Source organism: Papaver somniferum, chromosome 1, assembly GCF_003573695.1.
Source record: "Papaver somniferum cultivar HN1 chromosome 1, ASM357369v1, whole genome shotgun sequence".
Lineage (NCBI taxonomy): Eukaryota > Viridiplantae > Streptophyta > Magnoliopsida > Ranunculales > Papaveraceae > Papaver > Papaver somniferum.
The window spans coordinates 191,207,526-191,226,091 of record NC_039358.1 but is presented as its reverse complement, the minus strand read 5'-3'; the positions used below and the strand labels follow the sequence as shown (position 1 = coordinate 191,226,091).

The window sequence follows — 18,566 nt, the reverse complement described above, 5'->3', positions numbered from 1 at the left end:
TGAGATAAATCTAGGGATGTAATCGTTTATCATAAGTGATGGTTGTGATTGGGATTTAAAATGCATCTAACGGACAAAATTTATCATGTCATTAAGGTTCCATGATTCTTCATAATAAATACTCTATTAATTTTCCATGACAATATTTTATTAAATGTTAAATTAAAAATGATAATATATAAATTATTCTACTAATGATGATAATAAATATATTTTTTATACTCAAGATTAGTTTGGTATTGCTGCGAGCTTTACAAAAGTGCTTTTCCGATGTACGTTACTGGGCCGACCTATGTAAAAAAAACAATTGAATGGTTGCCGATGTACGTTACTGTGCCGAGTTCTGTAGAAAAAAACAATTGAATGGTCGGAAATTATAAACTAAAGCTAAAATTTATTCTAATGGGAAATATCAGGTTTAGCTATAGTTAGTGAGAAAATGACAAAAGCAGACATATATGTAATATTAAATTTACTAATTAGTATTATTACTAAAGAGTATTATTTTTCTTAACCACTTTTTAAAAATCAATAATTGCTTAATATTTATTGTTGATAAAAGTATATTTCAGTGATAAAGTATAACATAAATATAATTTGAAAATAAAAAATAATTATCTTTAAAGAATAAAATATAATGAATAAAAATTGGTGATATATAGATTCAAGGATAATTGTTGTCAGTTATAAAAAAAAAAGATGAGCCAAAATTGGAAAATAAAATATGATATTAGGGTGAACTATAACATTTGCTTTTGAAGCTTTTAAAAGCTCCTTCTCTCCACTTTTAAAATTATAGATTTTTCGAAGTATTTTGCATAAAGAACACTTTATGAATTCTTTGCTAAACACTATGATGAAAAAATATTGCTATAAATATATTTTCAAAGTACTTTTTTTTTGAAAGAAAAACGCAATACCAAACTTAGTTAGATTTGTTAATAATTATATAAGTGGGTCATAATGACGGTGGCAAGTATTGGTGCCCAGTGAGTAATTTCGCATCGTCTCACGTATTTCTTGATAAATGGTTTCACATTATTTTTATTCAATAATGATGGATAACAGAGTTTATTGTTAGTAGAGTGTATTGTTATTAGGTTAAGTACTTAACGAATTGACTTACTAACTAATCATGATTTTTTTTATGCAACGAATAACCTCACATTTGGAAGCGTAATGTAGTAGAATGTAATGGCTGACCCGCTACCGATAATGTCCTCACTTAGCCACTGCGTTCATCTGACAGTACAGGGTTTTTAATGGCCACCATTGCGGTCATCTAGCAGCAGCTTCTCAGGAGGTCACCTATTCCAGGATTACTCAGTACTGAGCATGCTTAACTATAGATATTTTTCGCCAAATGTGAAGCCAATTATGCTGAAAAGGTCTCGATGTTAGGAAAGGACAAAACATTACCTATATTCCATTTGACGAATCCTACCCTCCGAGTCGGACTACTATAATACCACCAAATTAATTTGGAGCCATCCTCGGCTCCGGAATATGTTCAATCCTTGAGTATGACATTTTTTTTCTCACTCATGAGACCCTTTCCCGACACAATCCGTCAAGCATACTCTTTCACCCTCGACATCCTAACATCCTTCACTAGTAGGTTCCTATTGTCCATGAACATCCTAACATCCTTCACTAAAATAAGGAAGATGCAAAAAGGTAATACCATTTTAAAAGATCGATAAGATATCTTTTTAAACTAAAAAATATATCAAATAATATTATTTTCTTTGGACAAAATATGTAAAAATTATTTTCGATATAATTTCATTGCTGGCTCGAGGATACAACTCGAAAAAGGAGAGACACAGTATGGGAGGATGTTAATGCGGAAAATGCTGGAAAGGATTTGCGAAGTGAAAAATAAAAATATCTATTGGGTTTCCCTTTAATTTTGCAACGATAAGAAGGGTAAACTTGATATTAATACATATTATATTTAATATTCACTAGTGTCTCGCCCGTGCTTTGCACGGGCTTAAGCTTATAACAGAAAGGGTTGTCGTTTTTATTCTGTCATCATTGAATATGCAACCTATTTAAAAAAGAACATGGTAAATTTAGCATGAAGAACATGGTAATAAGTTTAAGAGAAGAGACTGAAGAAAATAATTTGATAATTGATAATAATCTATGCCACCTGAATTATTCAAAATGATGATATCCAGATCATTAACAGGGTGTTAGTCTTCAAGGGAGTTGGGGGAGTTTGGTGTAGTTGAGTTTTTTCCTGTTAGTCGTGGGGAGTTTCAAAGAGTCTCTCAAACTCCCTAGACAACCCCGTTAGTCGTGGGAGAGTTTAGAAGAGTCTCCCAAACTCCCTAGACAACCCCGCTAGTCGTGGAGGAGTTTGAAAGAAACTCTTAAACTCCCTGTTAGTGGTAAAAATTAGAATGCTACGGAGTTGGGCTTTTTTGAGGAGTTCTGGGGAGTTTACAGTACATTTTTGCCTCACTCCAAATCTCCCAAAAGAATAGAGATTTTGGGAGAGTCTCTCAAACTCCCTACATCAAAACACCAAACTCTCTCAAATTCTCTATACTCCCTCAAAATCCCTAAGATCCAAAATACGTCAAACTCCCCCAACTCACTCGTGGTAAGATTTGAAAAAAATGAACTACAAATCACCATTAATGTAACTACTTTAGTTTCAGCCCTTTAATCCAAGGGATAGTTTGTGCCACATTTTTCAACAGAAAAGACGACATCATTTGAAACGTGAACCATGTTCATGTGATCACCAGAAGACATTTGTTTATTTATTCTCTTGAAGACTATGGTGTCGAATCTCCGCCTATTGATCCTTATTCATCGTCATCACGCTTGTCACCTTCGCTTTCCCCATCACTATTTTCAATCAAAACGGAAAAAAAATGTTACAACTGCAAGAAGTAATCTGTAATCTGAAAATGAAAGATTAGCATTTTCAAGGGCTGGCACTTACTATGTCTCTCACTTTTGTTCACCACGTTTACCATTTGGTTCATAGAAATTACTCCTCGCCTGCAAAGTTACACCGCGGTGAGATAAATTAAAAATCTAGAACTGCATTACCAAAAATCCAAAAATCAGAAAGCAGACAGATGCTTCAATGTTTTCATTTCAGCAAAAATACAATGAACATAGAAAGCAGACAGATGCTTCAATGTTTACATTTCAGCAAAAATACAACGAACATAGAAGCAAATCATGTATTTACTCAAATTAGAGGAGAACCCTGCAAGTAGAGGTAACGTTCCACACAATTCAAGTTTCCAGTATATTTCAATTTTCATGATAAAAAATTATTGAATGGTTAAAGACCTCGCAATAGTATTAATTAGTAAGAATCTAAGGACCACATTTCATTATGTGCAAATATCTACTTACATAATTTCTACGTGGTCTATACTCCCATCTCGTGGTACCACAGAAGGCCATGCTCAGTCTCGTCACACTCACACCTGTGACACCATCAAATATACTTTAGATGGTGATTCATAATTGCGAAAGGCACATTTAATCCTCATTGCAGAAACTATGTTTTACAAAATCAAATCAAAATTCATTACCATCAAAGTACAACAAACCTTGCTTCGTATGATTTCCCTAGCACAACGAGCAAATGCTTGCTCGCAGAACTGTTCTTCTGGTAGCCCACAAATTTTCAGTTTCCCTGTCATAAATCCAAACCATGCAATACACATATAACATTAAGAAAAAGAGAAACACATTGCCATGACTGTATTACGACGGAGAACACCATTTACCCCATGCAAAAGTTTCTTAAGAGCCACATCCACATGATCTAAACCCTACCAACTAAAGAACAATTTTATTGTATCCAAGACAATCGATGATTGCATATCAAGTAATACGTAAAGGCAGTACCATCAATACGCCACTCACTTGAGGCAGACTACCATCACCTTCCTGCAGTCCTAAAAGTATAGAAAAATTAATAATCAACATCTCGCTCGTATACGACATCAAAAGTATATTTCTCCATGATATTAGGCATCAACATACACAGTTCTGCAAAGAAAGACAAAAATGAATAAATGTGAGTACTAAGATCTAACGAATATCAAAATGAGAGTGAGGTCAAAGGAATTCGTACATCAACAATTGAGTATTCTAATATACCAATCAACCCCTTCCCGACATCCTCGATAGCATCTTTCTCCATGATATTAGGCATGAAGATAGACATTTTGTTCTGGAAAGAGAGAAAAGAAGATGAATTAGAAGCTGAGTTTTAAGTATCTAATCCTATGACTTATCAGAAGGAATCCAGGTTTCCGAACTGGTTCACTTTTACTTTTAGGATTAGGGTGTTTATATTTGCTGCAAAAAACGTTATTAACCTTCAGAAAAATCTAAGCCTTTAAAGTTGAGAGTACCAGTTTTAGGTAAAATGGTACTTGCTTGTACCTTCTCATCAGTCACGATATTTAACCATGAAATCATATAAACGGGAAAGAAAAAATCAAATAAAGAAACAAATCATATTAACACGAAATCATACAACCATAAGAATCAAATAAAGAAACAAAATCATGAATTGAGTCGGTGAGTTACTATTAACACGAAATCATACAACCCTAAGAATCAAATAAAGAAACAAAATCATGAATTGAGTCAGTGAGTTACTATTAACACGGAAAAAATACTTACCTGTGTTGATTCTATTCCACGAATTTTATGGGATCTGTTTCAGAAAAAACCTAGAACAAAGAATTAATGGCTTACCACTTTTTCATCCTCACAGACTTCACGCCCATTGATCTGCGAATCAAGAAGCTCCTCTTTTTTCATAGCATGTTCCTAAAAAGAAAACAAAGAAGAATCTAAGGTAAATATAAAAATAGGTTAATAATCTTTGTATGTTGTTGCAAAAGCGAAAGAAGAAGAAAAGGGAGAAGAAAAGACGCAACAGACGTTTCTTTGTGCTGTTAAAACGAATGGGATTAGGGTTTTACTTTCATGGTATATGCCTCCACTCTCGTTTATGGGATTGAGAAGGAGAATATAATCAGGCAAACAGAATCGCAGAAAGAATAGAAGAGAATAAAATTAAAATCTGGAAATCAGAGAAAAACTTATCTAAATTTAGGTATTGTTCACCTACCCCATTTCCTGTGCGGCAAAAAACACCGAAAAGATCTCAAAATCCAAAATTATCATTGGTCTATATTCTCTCAAGTGGGGCCAAAAGCTCTAGAATTTGAGCTTTGTTCAGCTTTTAGCCTCAACTCTCTAATTTGGACTCAAATTATATATACAATATGTCGGAAAATGCATAGCTAAATAAAAATTATTCCCGTGCCGTAATATAATGTAGAATTTTCACAATAAAATTGATTTCCACCTAAACCCTAACATGGCTTTCTCAAAAGCCATAAACATATTCAAAATCAAAACTAGCTAAGCAAAAACGAAAATGGAAAATCAAAACTCTCAAACCCTAGCTGCTGTTCACGGCTCTCTGCCGCGCCAGCCCCCTTCTGTTCTCCTCGAGTGAAGAATATATAGTGTAGCCAAGACGTTGAGAATTGACATCCAAGTAGCATCTGACCAAAAAGCCCAGTCCAATAGTAGCACCACGCGGTTCCAACTTCAGCCGAAACTCTTTACAAAACAACGACCAACACCTAACCCCATCTCGCAAGAACAACCATACTACAATGGCAGCAACACTGACTCAGTTTTACTTACTTCTTCATTCTCATCTATGATGTCTTATGACACCTTCAGCTGAATTCCGACAAAGCTCCCAATTCAGACCATATGAAAACCACTTCAGCTAACATAAACATCCAGCTTTTGACGCTGCCAATCACCAGCCATCAACTGTACTTCTCTGCACCCAGTAGCTGCAATTTCTGTTGTTGAACCAGCATCGAAATTCCACCATGAATACAACCAGTAAACACACGTCTGTCTCGAACTCGAAAACCCCAATCAATCCCATCATTCTTCTGTTGTGTGTATTTATCGGTTAAGAACCTTGTAGATACAAAATATAAGCATCAACACGTGGAAATTGATTAAGGCATCAACAACATACAATTTCACATCAACATACACTACATCTTTCTTATGTTAGCTTAATTATTAAGCTAGGGATATTTTAGTAAATAGCTTTGTATCTCTTTCCTTTATAAAGGAAGATATTAGGTCAGAGAAAGGGATTCCTCTCTTCTCATCGGTTAGACCTCTTTACTTACCTCTTCACTTGCAGAGCTCCTCATTAATGGAGGCTCTTCATATACATAATAAAATCACTAACCCGTGGACGTAGGCCTGAGTATGCCGAACCACTTTAAATCTGGTGTCAACATTTAATATCGCTCACCCCATTCTTCTTATATTTCACTTATCATTTCATTGATTTCATTTTAACCATTAAATCAAATTTGTTTGTGCTACTGCATTTTCATTAGTCACAATTTGGCGCTAGGAAACTGGGAGAGATGTTAAAGAATTTATTTCTCCTGTATTTTATTCAAATCAAGTCTATCCAGTGACGAATCTATTTCTTTTTCTCATACTTCTGTGAAGAATTTACTTGGATAAAAAAAAAATCAGATATCAACACCACCCAATATTGTTTCTCTCATTAAAAAATGTCATATCTTTCCATTTTATTTACCGATAGATACTACTAACTGCTTTGATTCCTCGCCGGTACAAGAAAGTAGAAGGGCACTCAGTTGGAAACCCGGCGTACAGAGAATCACGATGCTCAGATGGAAACCCGACGTTCAGAGAATCACGATGCCACATACAACGATTGTGTTACCGCACCACATGAGAAGTCGTTATATTATGAGTAACTTGTTTGGAAGAAATCTAATATATTTACTTACCGCAGGGAGAAGACATCAGCTACTCCAAGCACGCAGCACCGGCAACGCAGAGAAATTTGGACCATGGAAGTCGCAGCCGAAGAAGATGAAGTTACATAAGTTGCGTCATTAATCTTTAACTAATTTTCTGACACCTGTGAAACCGCAGGTACAGATGCGCAGATGCAAGCTCCATTCCCGCAGCTAAATCTCCGAAGCCTCAATTTCGTTGTTCAAGTCCCTCCCCGAAGCTTCAGTTCCGCTGCTCAGTTTCCGATGCTCAACTCCTACTCCGAAGCTCAAAGCCCGATGATCAACTCCTGCTCTGAAGCTCAAATTCCGATGATCAATTCCCGATCCGCAGCTCAATTCAACTCCGAAGCTTCAAGCCCGCTACCAAACTCCCATTCCGAAGCCTCAATCCGAAGACTCAGTTCGGAAGCTTCAATCCGCATACTCAATTCCGAAGCCCAATTCCGCAGATTCAATTCCGAAGCTCAACTCCGTGGTTAAATTCTGCATCTCAGGTTGAACTCCCCAGATTCAATTCCGCAGCTCCAACTCCGTAGGATATCACCCAGCGTAATCACAACCTCCTCGCAACAGATAAGTTTCATTTCCTTTTCCGTTTCATTTGATATAATTTAACATGGTTTGATCAATCCATGTCTCTACTCTATATGGATTATCCGCTCATGTGTGAAATGATCCACTCTTCCTATACATTTTCTTGCGTACCCAAAGGCTGCAGGTATGATTTTCCTTTTTTGTGGCCTAAATAACAAATTGTTTAGTCACACCTGAACTTGTATGCTTAACATGTTTGGTAAAATGCTTAGCCGATCCACTAGTATGGTTTTAAGTTTCACATCCTCTGCTTAGGTCTAATTCATGTTCAAATACCATCAACAAATTGGTTTTCGTTTTTTATATCTAAATTAACTAATCATCTTGATCTTATTCTAGTTTTACGACTTAAATTTAGGCTCTTAAATCAATGGATAGTTGCTATGTGAATCTTGTTTGGTGGGGCATTGAATTCAGTAAAGCCTCAAGAGAAGCTCTGCGTTGTCACTGCGGCTAAAGAAAAGAAGCTGCATCACCCATTAGATAGTAGTTGATTGTGGAAATGATAAGCTTTACCTATTTCTTTAAGTTTTAATTCTGGGTTCACTTATTAACATGCATATTTTGGTTTTTAATCTTTTACCAAGGGGACTAACTATCCAACTTGTGTTCTAGTTGGATTATTGATTTGTAGGCTCATCTCAGAATCAATGGATGATCACTACTCGTACAACATTCTGGAAAGTCGAAGACAAGAGTTTGCTAAATGACATTTCGCACTGTACTTCACAAGTGTTTTCCTCACTCATTAATCTCTAATATATTACACTGTTTTGTTTCATGAAAGTGCAGGGGAAGAAATTGAATATTAGCAAATTATTTCTCAACTGATGATAGTTCTTACTTTTATACAATAAAACATTTGCACTAACATTAAATTGTTTGATATAACAAAGGAATTCAGTAACGCGTGGTTGGATCAAGCTTTGGTTTAATTTCTAAGTGTCCTAGTTGCTTGACTTCCTTGTCGGTTCACTTTATACTGATACAAAATTGTATTTGCAGCAGTGTTACTGATCAATTTAGGATTATAAAATATTTCACCCAAAAGTGACAGGGGATCATAACTAAGGAAGGAGCAGCAACACTTTTGGCGCGAACAAGAATGAGCACAACCCGACACACAGTCTTATATTGCTACACTCTCAGCTGGGAGAACTTTGGCTTATATGCTACTCTTATCATTACTAACAGTGCATTTGATTGTTATATTATTACTACTACCACTAACCTTACTACTATTGTCGGCGCTTGACTATTGAGTTCCACCTTTCAGTTCCTAATGCCACATGGTGCAGGCCTCAACGTCACAAATAAAGAAGACCATAGAGAGAAAAGATAAGTGTTTAGTTATATCGTTCGTCTTTAAATTGATTATATGGCACTTTCGATGGCTCTTCTTCCTGACAGGGTAGGGTAAAAAGGTGAGCTATTAGCAGGGGGAAGGGCCAGCTATCAGCAGATATTTTGAAGGGAACTGTCAGCCAGTTCGCAAAGCAAAGGGAAACCATGCGCACCAAAGCATGACGCTAGGACAACTAGTGGATCTAATTTAAAGAATTTTTTACCTCAGTTCCTCGTCTTTTAATATATCACCACCACTTAATGATCATTTTTTTTATTTTTTTTGAAGAAATCATTCAGTTTTCACCCATCTGAAATATGCTTTTTTAAGATTTTCATAGATAGTTCGCAGTTGTGACAAGTAAGGACCCATGTCTATCTCCTCGTCTTACGGTGGGGCACGGATTCTTTTCCTCTCGAAAGCTTCAGACACCCAGCTTCCAAAAGAAAAAGGGGGGCAAACATACATTGAACAATATAAGAGCTTAATTAGGTAGGGGACAAAAATCCCATGGTGCATCACGCAATGCCACAAAAAAAAAAGAAGACCATAGAGAAAAAAGATAAGTGTTTGATTCTCTGGCTAACCTTTATAGTATGATAAAATGGCATTTGTTGTTGCTCTTCTTCTTGACGGTGCAGGGGGGATATGCAAACTTCAGACAGGTTGTTTCTCAACTACATTTGCCTATTAACCATCTTGTCTTCTAATCTTTTGTGCAAATGTTTTCTAATCCTTTGTTGATATTTTGTGTGAATGTTCCTCAACTGAATTTTCTTATTGATCATCTTGCTTACCTTCTAATCCTTTCTGCGAATCATTAACACTTGATACCATTTACGTGTTTACCACTTTCTTTAATCCTCAACATTGCATTTTTATTGTCCCTTTTCTTGAAAACACAGGTGCAAAAATGCGTTAATGGAAGGTTGTTTCTCAACTGTTGTACTCTCTCGACAACCTGTATTGTTACCTATTCATTATTACTCTCTTATTAATCTTTATTTTCGAATCTCCTATTGTGTTTTTCTTGAAAGCGCAGGTTCAAGAATGAGTTGAGTCAATAGCAGGTTTCTTCTCAACTATCTGTGCTCTCTTGACAATCTTTATTGTTACATCATACTGGGGAAAGCACTTACGTGCAATCTCTCAGGACTCCCCCGTAAGTGTCTATGAGTGTATGACCGGGGGGAAGGCTTCCAGAACAAAGAGATACCCAACATGACACGCCTTTGGCAGCTCGGCGGAACGGGTGTTTGTTTATATTGCATACGCCACGTTACCGAGAGTTTCAGATCCCCACCGCTTGGTAATCCCCTGGCCAGGGTTTAGCCAGCGGGGTGACAGGTCCGCACGTAACGCAAGGTAAAACCCCCTTGTGAGTTTACGAGATCAAACACTCATCACACACTTACAAAACATGGACTTCAGCACCAATCGATGGTTTGATCCGTAACAGACAAGACATAAAGCTGCCATGTACATATGCTGCTACTGTTGAGTGTTGTACATAACTATTAAGACACATTTGAGCTCTTTGTTTGCAGGGATGTTTCAGAACTTCGCTAAAGAATAGGGGAAGGTATTAATACTTCGGTGTATCATATTCTTTACCGAAATTATTCTACAGAGAGCCAAGCCATTCAACAAGAGGCAATACTTCTTATTACTCCTTATAAACGGTAAAGAGTGGTATTTCTCTCTTATACTTCATACTTCTAATTGGTTATACTTCGTGTACTCCATATTGGGTATACTTCATACTTCTTTTTAAGAATACTTCATGCTCATTATTGGTAGTGCCTCATACTACTCCAAGGATTGATAATTCTTATTTCGGCACTTTATACTTCTTACGCGAAGTATACTTCTTCAGCAATTTATACTTCTTGCTTCTAGTACTTCCTATACTTTTTATATGAGAAGAGTACTCCAAGTACTTCAAGTACTTCTTATACTTCATGCTTCTTGTCGAAGAGTACTTACTGCGGAGTCTTATTTTTATCATACTTCTATTCGTTGGTGATCATTGTTACTTCGTGTACTTCTATAATCACTCCACATACATCATATATGTTTCTCAACGATGATTATCTCATTACCTATACACTCATAAAGTCTTCTATTACAGGAATCTTTTATACTTATTCAGGAATCAATGCTTATTATTATTAATTGTGTTTCCATAAGGACTAATGTGTTATAAGCAGGAGCAACAAAAGATGCCGGCGCCACTGGATCCAGTCCAGGCAAGCTGCTAGTACATGCAAAGCAGAGCTGAATTCATCTCACGCTACAACTCCAATCACCATAGTCGAAGAAACAACCAGTTGCCTAGGCCACAACGCAACAAAGAGATCCACACTTTCTGCTTGTACAATTGTAACAGAATGATGCAGTCTAACTTAACCCAACTTACATGTGTACGCATACAACAAATGTTAACGGTTTAGTTTTAATTTTCTTTGGTTTTGCAGGTATGTAAGCCAAGAATGGTACATCCAGCTTACCCTCAACAGCAGATTCCAATAGCATTGGACATGAACCTCGCAGATTCAATCATTGAGCTATACTAGCGTTTTTGAAGTTGATCAAAGATGCCTTGGAATATCGCAAATAATGGGGGAAAGTACATATACTCCGGCGTAGTTTTACATTCTTCACTTCTTCACTTCAATTCCTACACCATCAACAGCAGCAGGACAACCGTAAGACCTATGCAAGAAGGAAGAAATGCATCTAGAGCAGCACAGCGTGAATCTGCTACTGGGGCAGGATCAACTCGAGACCAAAAGACAGCTCCATCAATCAAAGAAAAACTCAAGCCACCTACAGGTCAAGTTAAAATTTATTTAATACATGTTTGAGTCTCTGAGCAGTGCTATTTTGTTATTTCAGAAAAACGTAACCAAGTGTTCGGTACAACACAATTCCGAAGAAATCAACCGTCGACCATTACGCACGACTCAACACGCAGATAACTCCAAGCTACAGATTAGAAGGAAGATCCCTCTATCATCTCCAGAATGCACACGCCACAGTCGCTTGCCTATAATCTGTTGCAACGAAGTCCACCACCCTCCCAGCAAGACACATAGCACCAATGTGCAGCCATCTCCATAAGAAGCTAAAATCTCTCGTCATGACAAGGCAGGGAAAAAGCAACCACCTGGGCAACACAATAACCAGGAGCAAGACACTTCACACCATGCCAAGAGGCACCAACGAAATGGTAGTCGCATCAGACCTAGCCAAGGCGCAGCATAAAGCATATCAACATCAACTGTCAAAGCAAGGTACAAGCAAGACATGAAGACGTTTTCTTAAGGATTGTTCTTCCAACAAACCTTATGAAAAGGGGCAAATTGTAGATACAAAATATAAGCATCAACACGTGGCAATTGATTAAGGCATCAGCAACATACAATTTCACATCAACATACACTACATCTTTCTTATGTTAGCTTAATTATTAAGCTAGGGATATTTTAGTAAATAGCTTTGTATCTCTTTCCTTTATAAAGGAAGAGATTAGGTCAGAGAAAGGGATTCCTCTCTTCTCATCGATTAGACCTCTTTACTTACCTCTTCACTTGCAGAGCTCCTCATTAATGGAGGCTCTTCATATACATAATAAAATCACTAACCCGTGGATGTAGGCCTGAGTATGCCGAACCACTTTAAATCTGGTGTCAACATTCAATATCGCTCACCCCATTCTTCTTATAATTCACTTATCATTTCATTGATTTCATTTTAACCATTAAATCAAATTTGTTTGTGCTACTGCATTTTCATTAGTCACAAACCTCAGCCTACACCCATCTCAAAACCAAAACTCCGGAAAATCCTTAACGTTTCCTAAACCAACTCGAGCTTCACAGAGTCCATCACTGACCGATCCCAGCAATGGCAACCGACTTTTCTTGTTCTCTGTTTCGTTCACCTCCAAGCTACATCAACCTAAATTGTATGCACATCTCCTTGTCTCTCAAACTCAACCACGACAACCATGCATGGCAGCAGCACTGGTTCGTCTTCACTTGAACAGCTCATACAAATCTCGGCACAAGACCTCATACGAGCCCCTAAATCCGTCGTTGTATTGCTGCAACTAAAAATAAAGCAATCAGGTTAAGAGTTCTATTTCATCTTCATTCCCGTCTCAGCTGTCTCTACAGCTCCAAACTTTACCCAAATTCTGCCCCTTGAGAACCCATTCTGCAGTCGATCTTCGTCTTCAATTACTGATGTTGCTGGTCTTGGAAGTACTCAAATTTCAGTTGGGAGGGACAAAGATAACCACCATTCAATCCACAACAACTTCATGTCAACAACAGCTTCTTTGTTATCTTGTATTATGCAGCTGGCCGTTAGGTAGGAGCCTAGGTGGCAGTGGTAATACGAGACAGAGAGTAGCAGCTGCATTAAGTTCCTTAGGTGCCTTTGAGGCTATGTTTGTCACAAACACCATTTTGGCTTCACATTTCGCCAATTATCTTTGGATGACCGAATTTGTTTGTATTTTCTGTAAAAATACTAATATAATGTTATTAACAAAAATATCGAATCCTAACTAATATAAATATGAATATAAAATGTAGCACAAACGTATTTATATCACTATCATAACGAGGGTCGTCACATATTTTTTATAACAGTTTTTTGGTTAGGTTAATTAACCCTTGAATTTGGATTCCCAGGCCTAAAAGACAAATAAAATATTGGCAATGCTCTAATATCCTAGAACCTAAAAGATACTGTTCTAATAACCAAACTTGATATTCTACCCGATCCTCTGTCTAAATTTTTTAATAGCTGACTACAGTACACTTCCCTTCTAATTCTTTGTACGTCATCTGCCTTTTAACATGGGTGATCTTCTTCATGATATAGATCTGATCAATGTCGGGTTAATTTGTTACTGGTGGAGTATGGGTTTATTGATTGAGAAGTGAAATTGAAGAGGCGTTGGTGCTGGTTTATGGGTGAGTAAATTGGTTGTTCTGACCATCGATACCTACAGATTCAATTGCTTTATTGTGGCAGCAAAAATTAGGTCTGTTAGGTTGCTGAATTCAATTGAATCAATGATGTTAATCAAGGTAAAATTACATGGAGTTCATATGTTTTTGGAGTGAATCTGTTTTAGGAAGTCTTGGCATTTTGATGTTGATTCTACAACAGATATAGTGGTTGTGCGAATAATCTGCAGACGAGGAGCAAAGAGAAATCGAGCTTCCATAGAATCATTTGTTGTTAGTATTAAAATCCAGCTAGTATTCTAATTTCCATTGCAGCAGTAGTGCAATTCTGAAGACTGAAGTACCTCAAACTACGAGAACAATATCAATGGAATTTTGGGTTTCTTAGTATAGACCGTGAATGGATTTAATTGAGAGATCAGGTAACAGAGAAATATGTTAGCTAGTTTAATTTTATGTGAGCCTGTTTGTGTTTAGTTCTTGAGAAATTTGTACAACTTTAGCAAACCAGTGGGCGAAAAAATTAGAAAAAAATGTGCAAGTGTCATCTGGATTCATTTTGAAAAATGTCTTTCTGTCAAGATCTATTTGCAGCAATAAGTGAAGGGAATTTTAATTGTCCCCTTTCCACTGGTTTGCTTAGTTTGTCCTTATTGGTAGCTCCGAGCAATGAGTTTGTTAATCCAAATACAGTTGCCTTAGCATAATGCATATTCTGTATTTGTATTTTTTTGTTCAAGGTCCAACCAACCATAATAACAGATTAAATAACACATCTAGTGTTTGAGAAATTGCCTGAACAATTCAAAAACAATGAGAAAAGGCATCGAGAATCACGAGCCGGTACTACTAGTTCTGGATGACGGATAACAAAATTTAAAGTGGGAATCACAAAATTTCACTGAGTCATGAAGGGGGTTGTGGTCGGATGTCAAAATTGATGGATGGATTATGATTTTTGAGCGGTGCTTTTGGTCCAGTTTCCGCAAGAACTCTGGAAATTTCTAACTTTGATTTATCCACGGAGTACGCAAGATGCACCTAAGTGCATAAGGTATATTCTGACAAAAAATATGTTTGGGCCTAGTTGCACCCGAGTACATAATGTTTATATTTTTGATTTTTTTTCGTTGTTCATCTACTTTTTCTTCTTTAATATTTGTTTTTTTTGTTGATGTTTTGTCGGTAAATGTGATGGTAACGGTGGTGGAGATATTGCTCGAGATCATGAACTAGTGATTTTGCTTGTATATAATATATTGCAAATGGATTTAGATAAACATACATTTATCCACGGATTACACAAGATGCACCTGAGTGCAAAATGTATTATTTTTATAAGAAATCCGTTTTGGCCTGGTTGCACCCGAGTGCATAATGTATATTTTTTTGATTCTTATAGGAAAAATGTTTTGGTTACAGGAAATAAATTTTGTCCAGGTTGCACCTGGTTGCATAATGCATATTCTTATATGGAATAAATTTTGGCCAAGTTGCACCTGAGTGCATAATGCATATTTTTATAGGATATAAATATTGGTTAAGTTGCACCTGGGTGCATAACGTGTACTCGGACTGGTTTAAATTTTTTTTTTTTCGAATTTCATATCAACAATGGATCTTGTTTTGTAGAGATTTTCGAGCACTTTCCAAAAATATAAATTTTATTAAAATCGGATTTGTATTTCGGAAGTTAAGACCTTTCTCGCGATTAATTTTAAATTAGAGAAAGAAAATAAATAGGAGAGAAAAAAGGATATGAGAAAGAATAAACTTTAAAGTAAAGGGTATAGATGACTAAAATTTTGTGTGTCTTTTTCACCAAGACCTATATTTTACAAGTCCATTACTAGAGCATGAGAGCATTTTTGTGGAGGAGGGGGTGGTGATGGATGCGATTCCTTCTTTGGAAGAAATTAAAACCGTTGTTTTTGACTTGGGTGCTGATAGTGCGCCAGGCCACAGATGGGTTCTCTGGTTGTTTTTACAGGCATTGTTGGGATGTGATTCATCAAGACCTTGTTGGTGCAATTACTTATTGTTGGAAACATAAGATTATTCCACAGGGGTCTAATTCGAGTCTTTTGATTCTTCTGGCTAAGGTAAAAGGTGCTAACACTCTTCGTAATTTTCGTCCCATTGGTCTTAGTAATTTTTTCTTTAAAATTTTTACTAAGATTCTTGCTACAAAGCTTGGTGGTGTTCTTGATAGACTTGTTTAGGAAGAACAAGTTGCTTTCATGAAGGGTAGAAGCATTCATGAGAATATTAGCGTAGCCTCTGAAATGGTGAATGAGTTAAAAAGTAAGCGGAAAGATGATAACGTTGGTCTTAAATTAGATATCTCTCAAGCTTTTGATACGGTTAGCTGGTCTTTTGTCTTGGAGGTGTTTCATAGATATGGTTTTTCAGAAACTTGGTGTTCTTGGATTTTGACTATTCTAAGTTCAGCTCGCATTTCAGTTCTTCTTAATGGAAGTCTTGAAGGCTTTTTCAGTATCAATAGGGGACTTCGTCAAAGCGATCCTTTGTCTCCTCTTATATTTGTGCTGATAGAAGATGTTCTTAGCATAAATGTCACCAAACTTTTTCACAACAAGAGTATGACTCCTATGTTGTCGAAAAAAGGTATTTCCCCTACTCATCTTTTTTTCGCTGATGACGTTATGATTTTTTGCAAGGGAAATATGAGGAGTTTGCATAGCTTACTCGATTTACTGGGTAAATATCAAGCTTCTTCTGGGCAGACGGTTTGTCGTCAAAAGAGTAAGGTGTATTATGGTGGAAATTCTTTGAGTAGGTGTACTATGACGGATTTATTGGGTATGGAAGTTTCAACTTTTCCAGGTAGATATTTGGATGTTCAAATTATGCCAGGTGGTGTCAAATATCATCACATTTGTAACGTGATTGATAAAATTAAGAATCAACTTTCGGTTTGGAAGGGGAAATTTCTTTCTTTTCAAGATCGAGTGGTTCTAATTAATTCAGTGATTGCTAGCTACTCAATTCACAACATGGCGGTGTATAAATGGCCTCGTAAATTTATTGATCAATGTGAGAGAGTATTCGTAATTTTCTTAGGTCAGGGGACGCTGAAGTGTGTCGTACTGTGGTTGTTGCTTATAATAAGGTTTGCAGTCCGGTGCGGGAAGGTGGCTTAGGCATTACCAAGCTTGTTGTTACCAATAAGGCTCTTCTTATGAGGTTGTGGTGGAACATTCGTTTTTCTAAGAAGAAATGGGCTCGGTTTCTCTATGCTAAATACACTAATAAGAAGGATAGAATTAAGGAGTACGGTGTCAACTCTTCTATTTTTCCAGGTATTAAACAAGTCTATAAAGAGGTGGACAACAACACTAAGGTTTTCCTTAGTGATGGGCGAGCTACCTCTCTTTATTTTGATATTTGGTATAGTTATACTTCATTTGCTGAAATTATTGGTGAAGATGGTTTAGACAGCAAGGTCAAGGTCAGTGAACTACTTGTTAACGGTGAGTGGGTTATTCCAGATTCTCATAAGCATAATTTACTACGTGCTGGCGTTAACTTAGATGATCTTCCAAGACCTTTGGGAGGTGATGATCGTAGAGTTTGGATGCCGGATTTGAAGGGTAAATTCTCGGTCGGTTCTGCCAAGAATTTAATTCGCAAGAAGTATGCTAAGGAGGAGGTTTATGATCTTTTGTGGCGCAAGGTTGTGCACCCAAAACCTTGCTGCTCAAAACTGGAAGGTAGAGCGTGGTGCTTGTGCGACTCTTGAAAAAATCCAACGCCGGTTTAAAATCTCTCTGGTGAATAAATGCTATTTGTGCAAGCGTGAAGAAGAATCACTATACCATATTTTATGGTCTTATGCGTTTTCTGTTCAGGTTTGGGACTGGATATCTCATATTTTTAGTCTAACACCTCATCTTAATCTTATTACTTCTTATAAGGCTGCTAAAGGGAGGAGTCAAATCATTAAGGACCTTTGGCTGGTTACAAATTTGATTGTTCGAGCTGAGCTATGGCTTACTCGCAACAAAATTGTGTATGATAAGAAGTCAACAAACTTGGAATTATTCAAGAAGAGAATTTTTCACCTTGTGCATGAGCATTCAGTTCGGATTAAAAGCTATATGCACAACTCCGTATCTGACTTATGCATTCTTAATTTCTTTAGAGTGGTACATAGAAGGGTGAAGTCTATTCAGCCAGTTGAGTGTCAATGGCATCCTCCTCCAAGGAATGTTTTGCTTCTTTGTTGTGATGGTGCGGCGAGAGACAATCCAGGGCGTGCAGGTGCTGGTGTTGTTGCTAGAGATGCGGACTGTAATGTGGTTGGAGCGATGAGTATAGGCCTGAGCATAACAAATAATTACATGGTAGAGATTTTTTGGTATAATCGTGGGTTTGGAGTGGGCTGTTCAATGGGGGATTAAACATATTTTGGTTCGTTTGGATTCAATAGGTTTTGTTGGTGCCTTTTCTAATTCTTCCATCCCTTGGTTAATTAGCCAACGCTGGAATCAGGTTCAAACTCTCTATGATTCAATAACTTTTGAACATACTTATAGGGAAGCGAACTTTGCTGCTGATACTATGGCTAAAAGAGGTTGTTTACTACGAAATAGTGAAGGTTTAAGCTATGCTGAAAGGCCTTATTTCCTTTAAAGTATTGAATATCCAAATGTATCTTATTTTCGATTCAAGTAGTTTATGAGTTTTTTGGGGTCTCTTGACCTCTTTTTCTTGTAATCTCTTTGTACATATTGCTAT

At 36.9% G+C, this 18,566-nt stretch overlaps 1 protein-coding gene and 1 long non-coding RNA gene across 6 annotated transcripts; one reads left to right on the top strand and one right to left on the bottom strand.

Annotated features, from left to right (window-relative positions):
- Positions 1-2,615: 2,615 nt before the first annotated feature.
- Positions 2,616-5,093, bottom strand: LOC113310519. Of its 5 annotated transcripts, none has more exons than XR_003341191.1 (7): positions 4,980-5,093; positions 4,750-4,824; positions 4,118-4,216; positions 3,588-4,032; positions 3,388-3,461; positions 2,963-3,021; positions 2,616-2,865 (listed from the first exon to the last, which is right to left on the bottom strand). It is a non-coding gene; the product is annotated as an uncharacterized LOC113310519 (long non-coding RNA). The 5 variants fall into 5 exon arrangements; XR_003341192.1 differs by having other exon boundaries at positions 4,939-5,063; XR_003341200.1 differs by having other exon boundaries at positions 3,588-3,673; positions 3,907-4,032; positions 4,750-5,061.
- Positions 5,094-16,090: 10,997 nt separating this feature from the next.
- On the top strand, positions 16,091-18,229 carry LOC113356104. The gene is made up of 3 exons (XM_026599123.1): positions 16,091-16,652; positions 16,895-17,502; positions 17,678-18,229. Exons 1-3 carry the CDS (start codon positions 16,091-16,093, stop codon positions 18,227-18,229), a joined length of 1,722 nt encoding a protein of 573 aa, XP_026454908.1.
- Positions 18,230-18,566: the final 337 nt, after the last annotated feature.

Excerpts from the sequence above, each read along its gene's own strand:
- LOC113356104 (XM_026599123.1), top strand. The coding sequence starts at position 16,091 with ATGGTGAATGAGTTAAAAAGTAAGCGGAAAGATGATAACGTTGGTCTT. Across the intron at positions 16,653-16,894 it reads GGAAGTTTCAACTTTTCCAG|GGGACGCTGAAGTGTGTCGT; the intron begins GTAGATATTTGG and ends TTCTTAGGTCAG. Across the intron at positions 17,503-17,677 it reads ATGATCTTTTGTGGCGCAAG|GTTTGGGACTGGATATCTCA; the intron begins GTTGTGCACCCA and ends TTTTCTGTTCAG.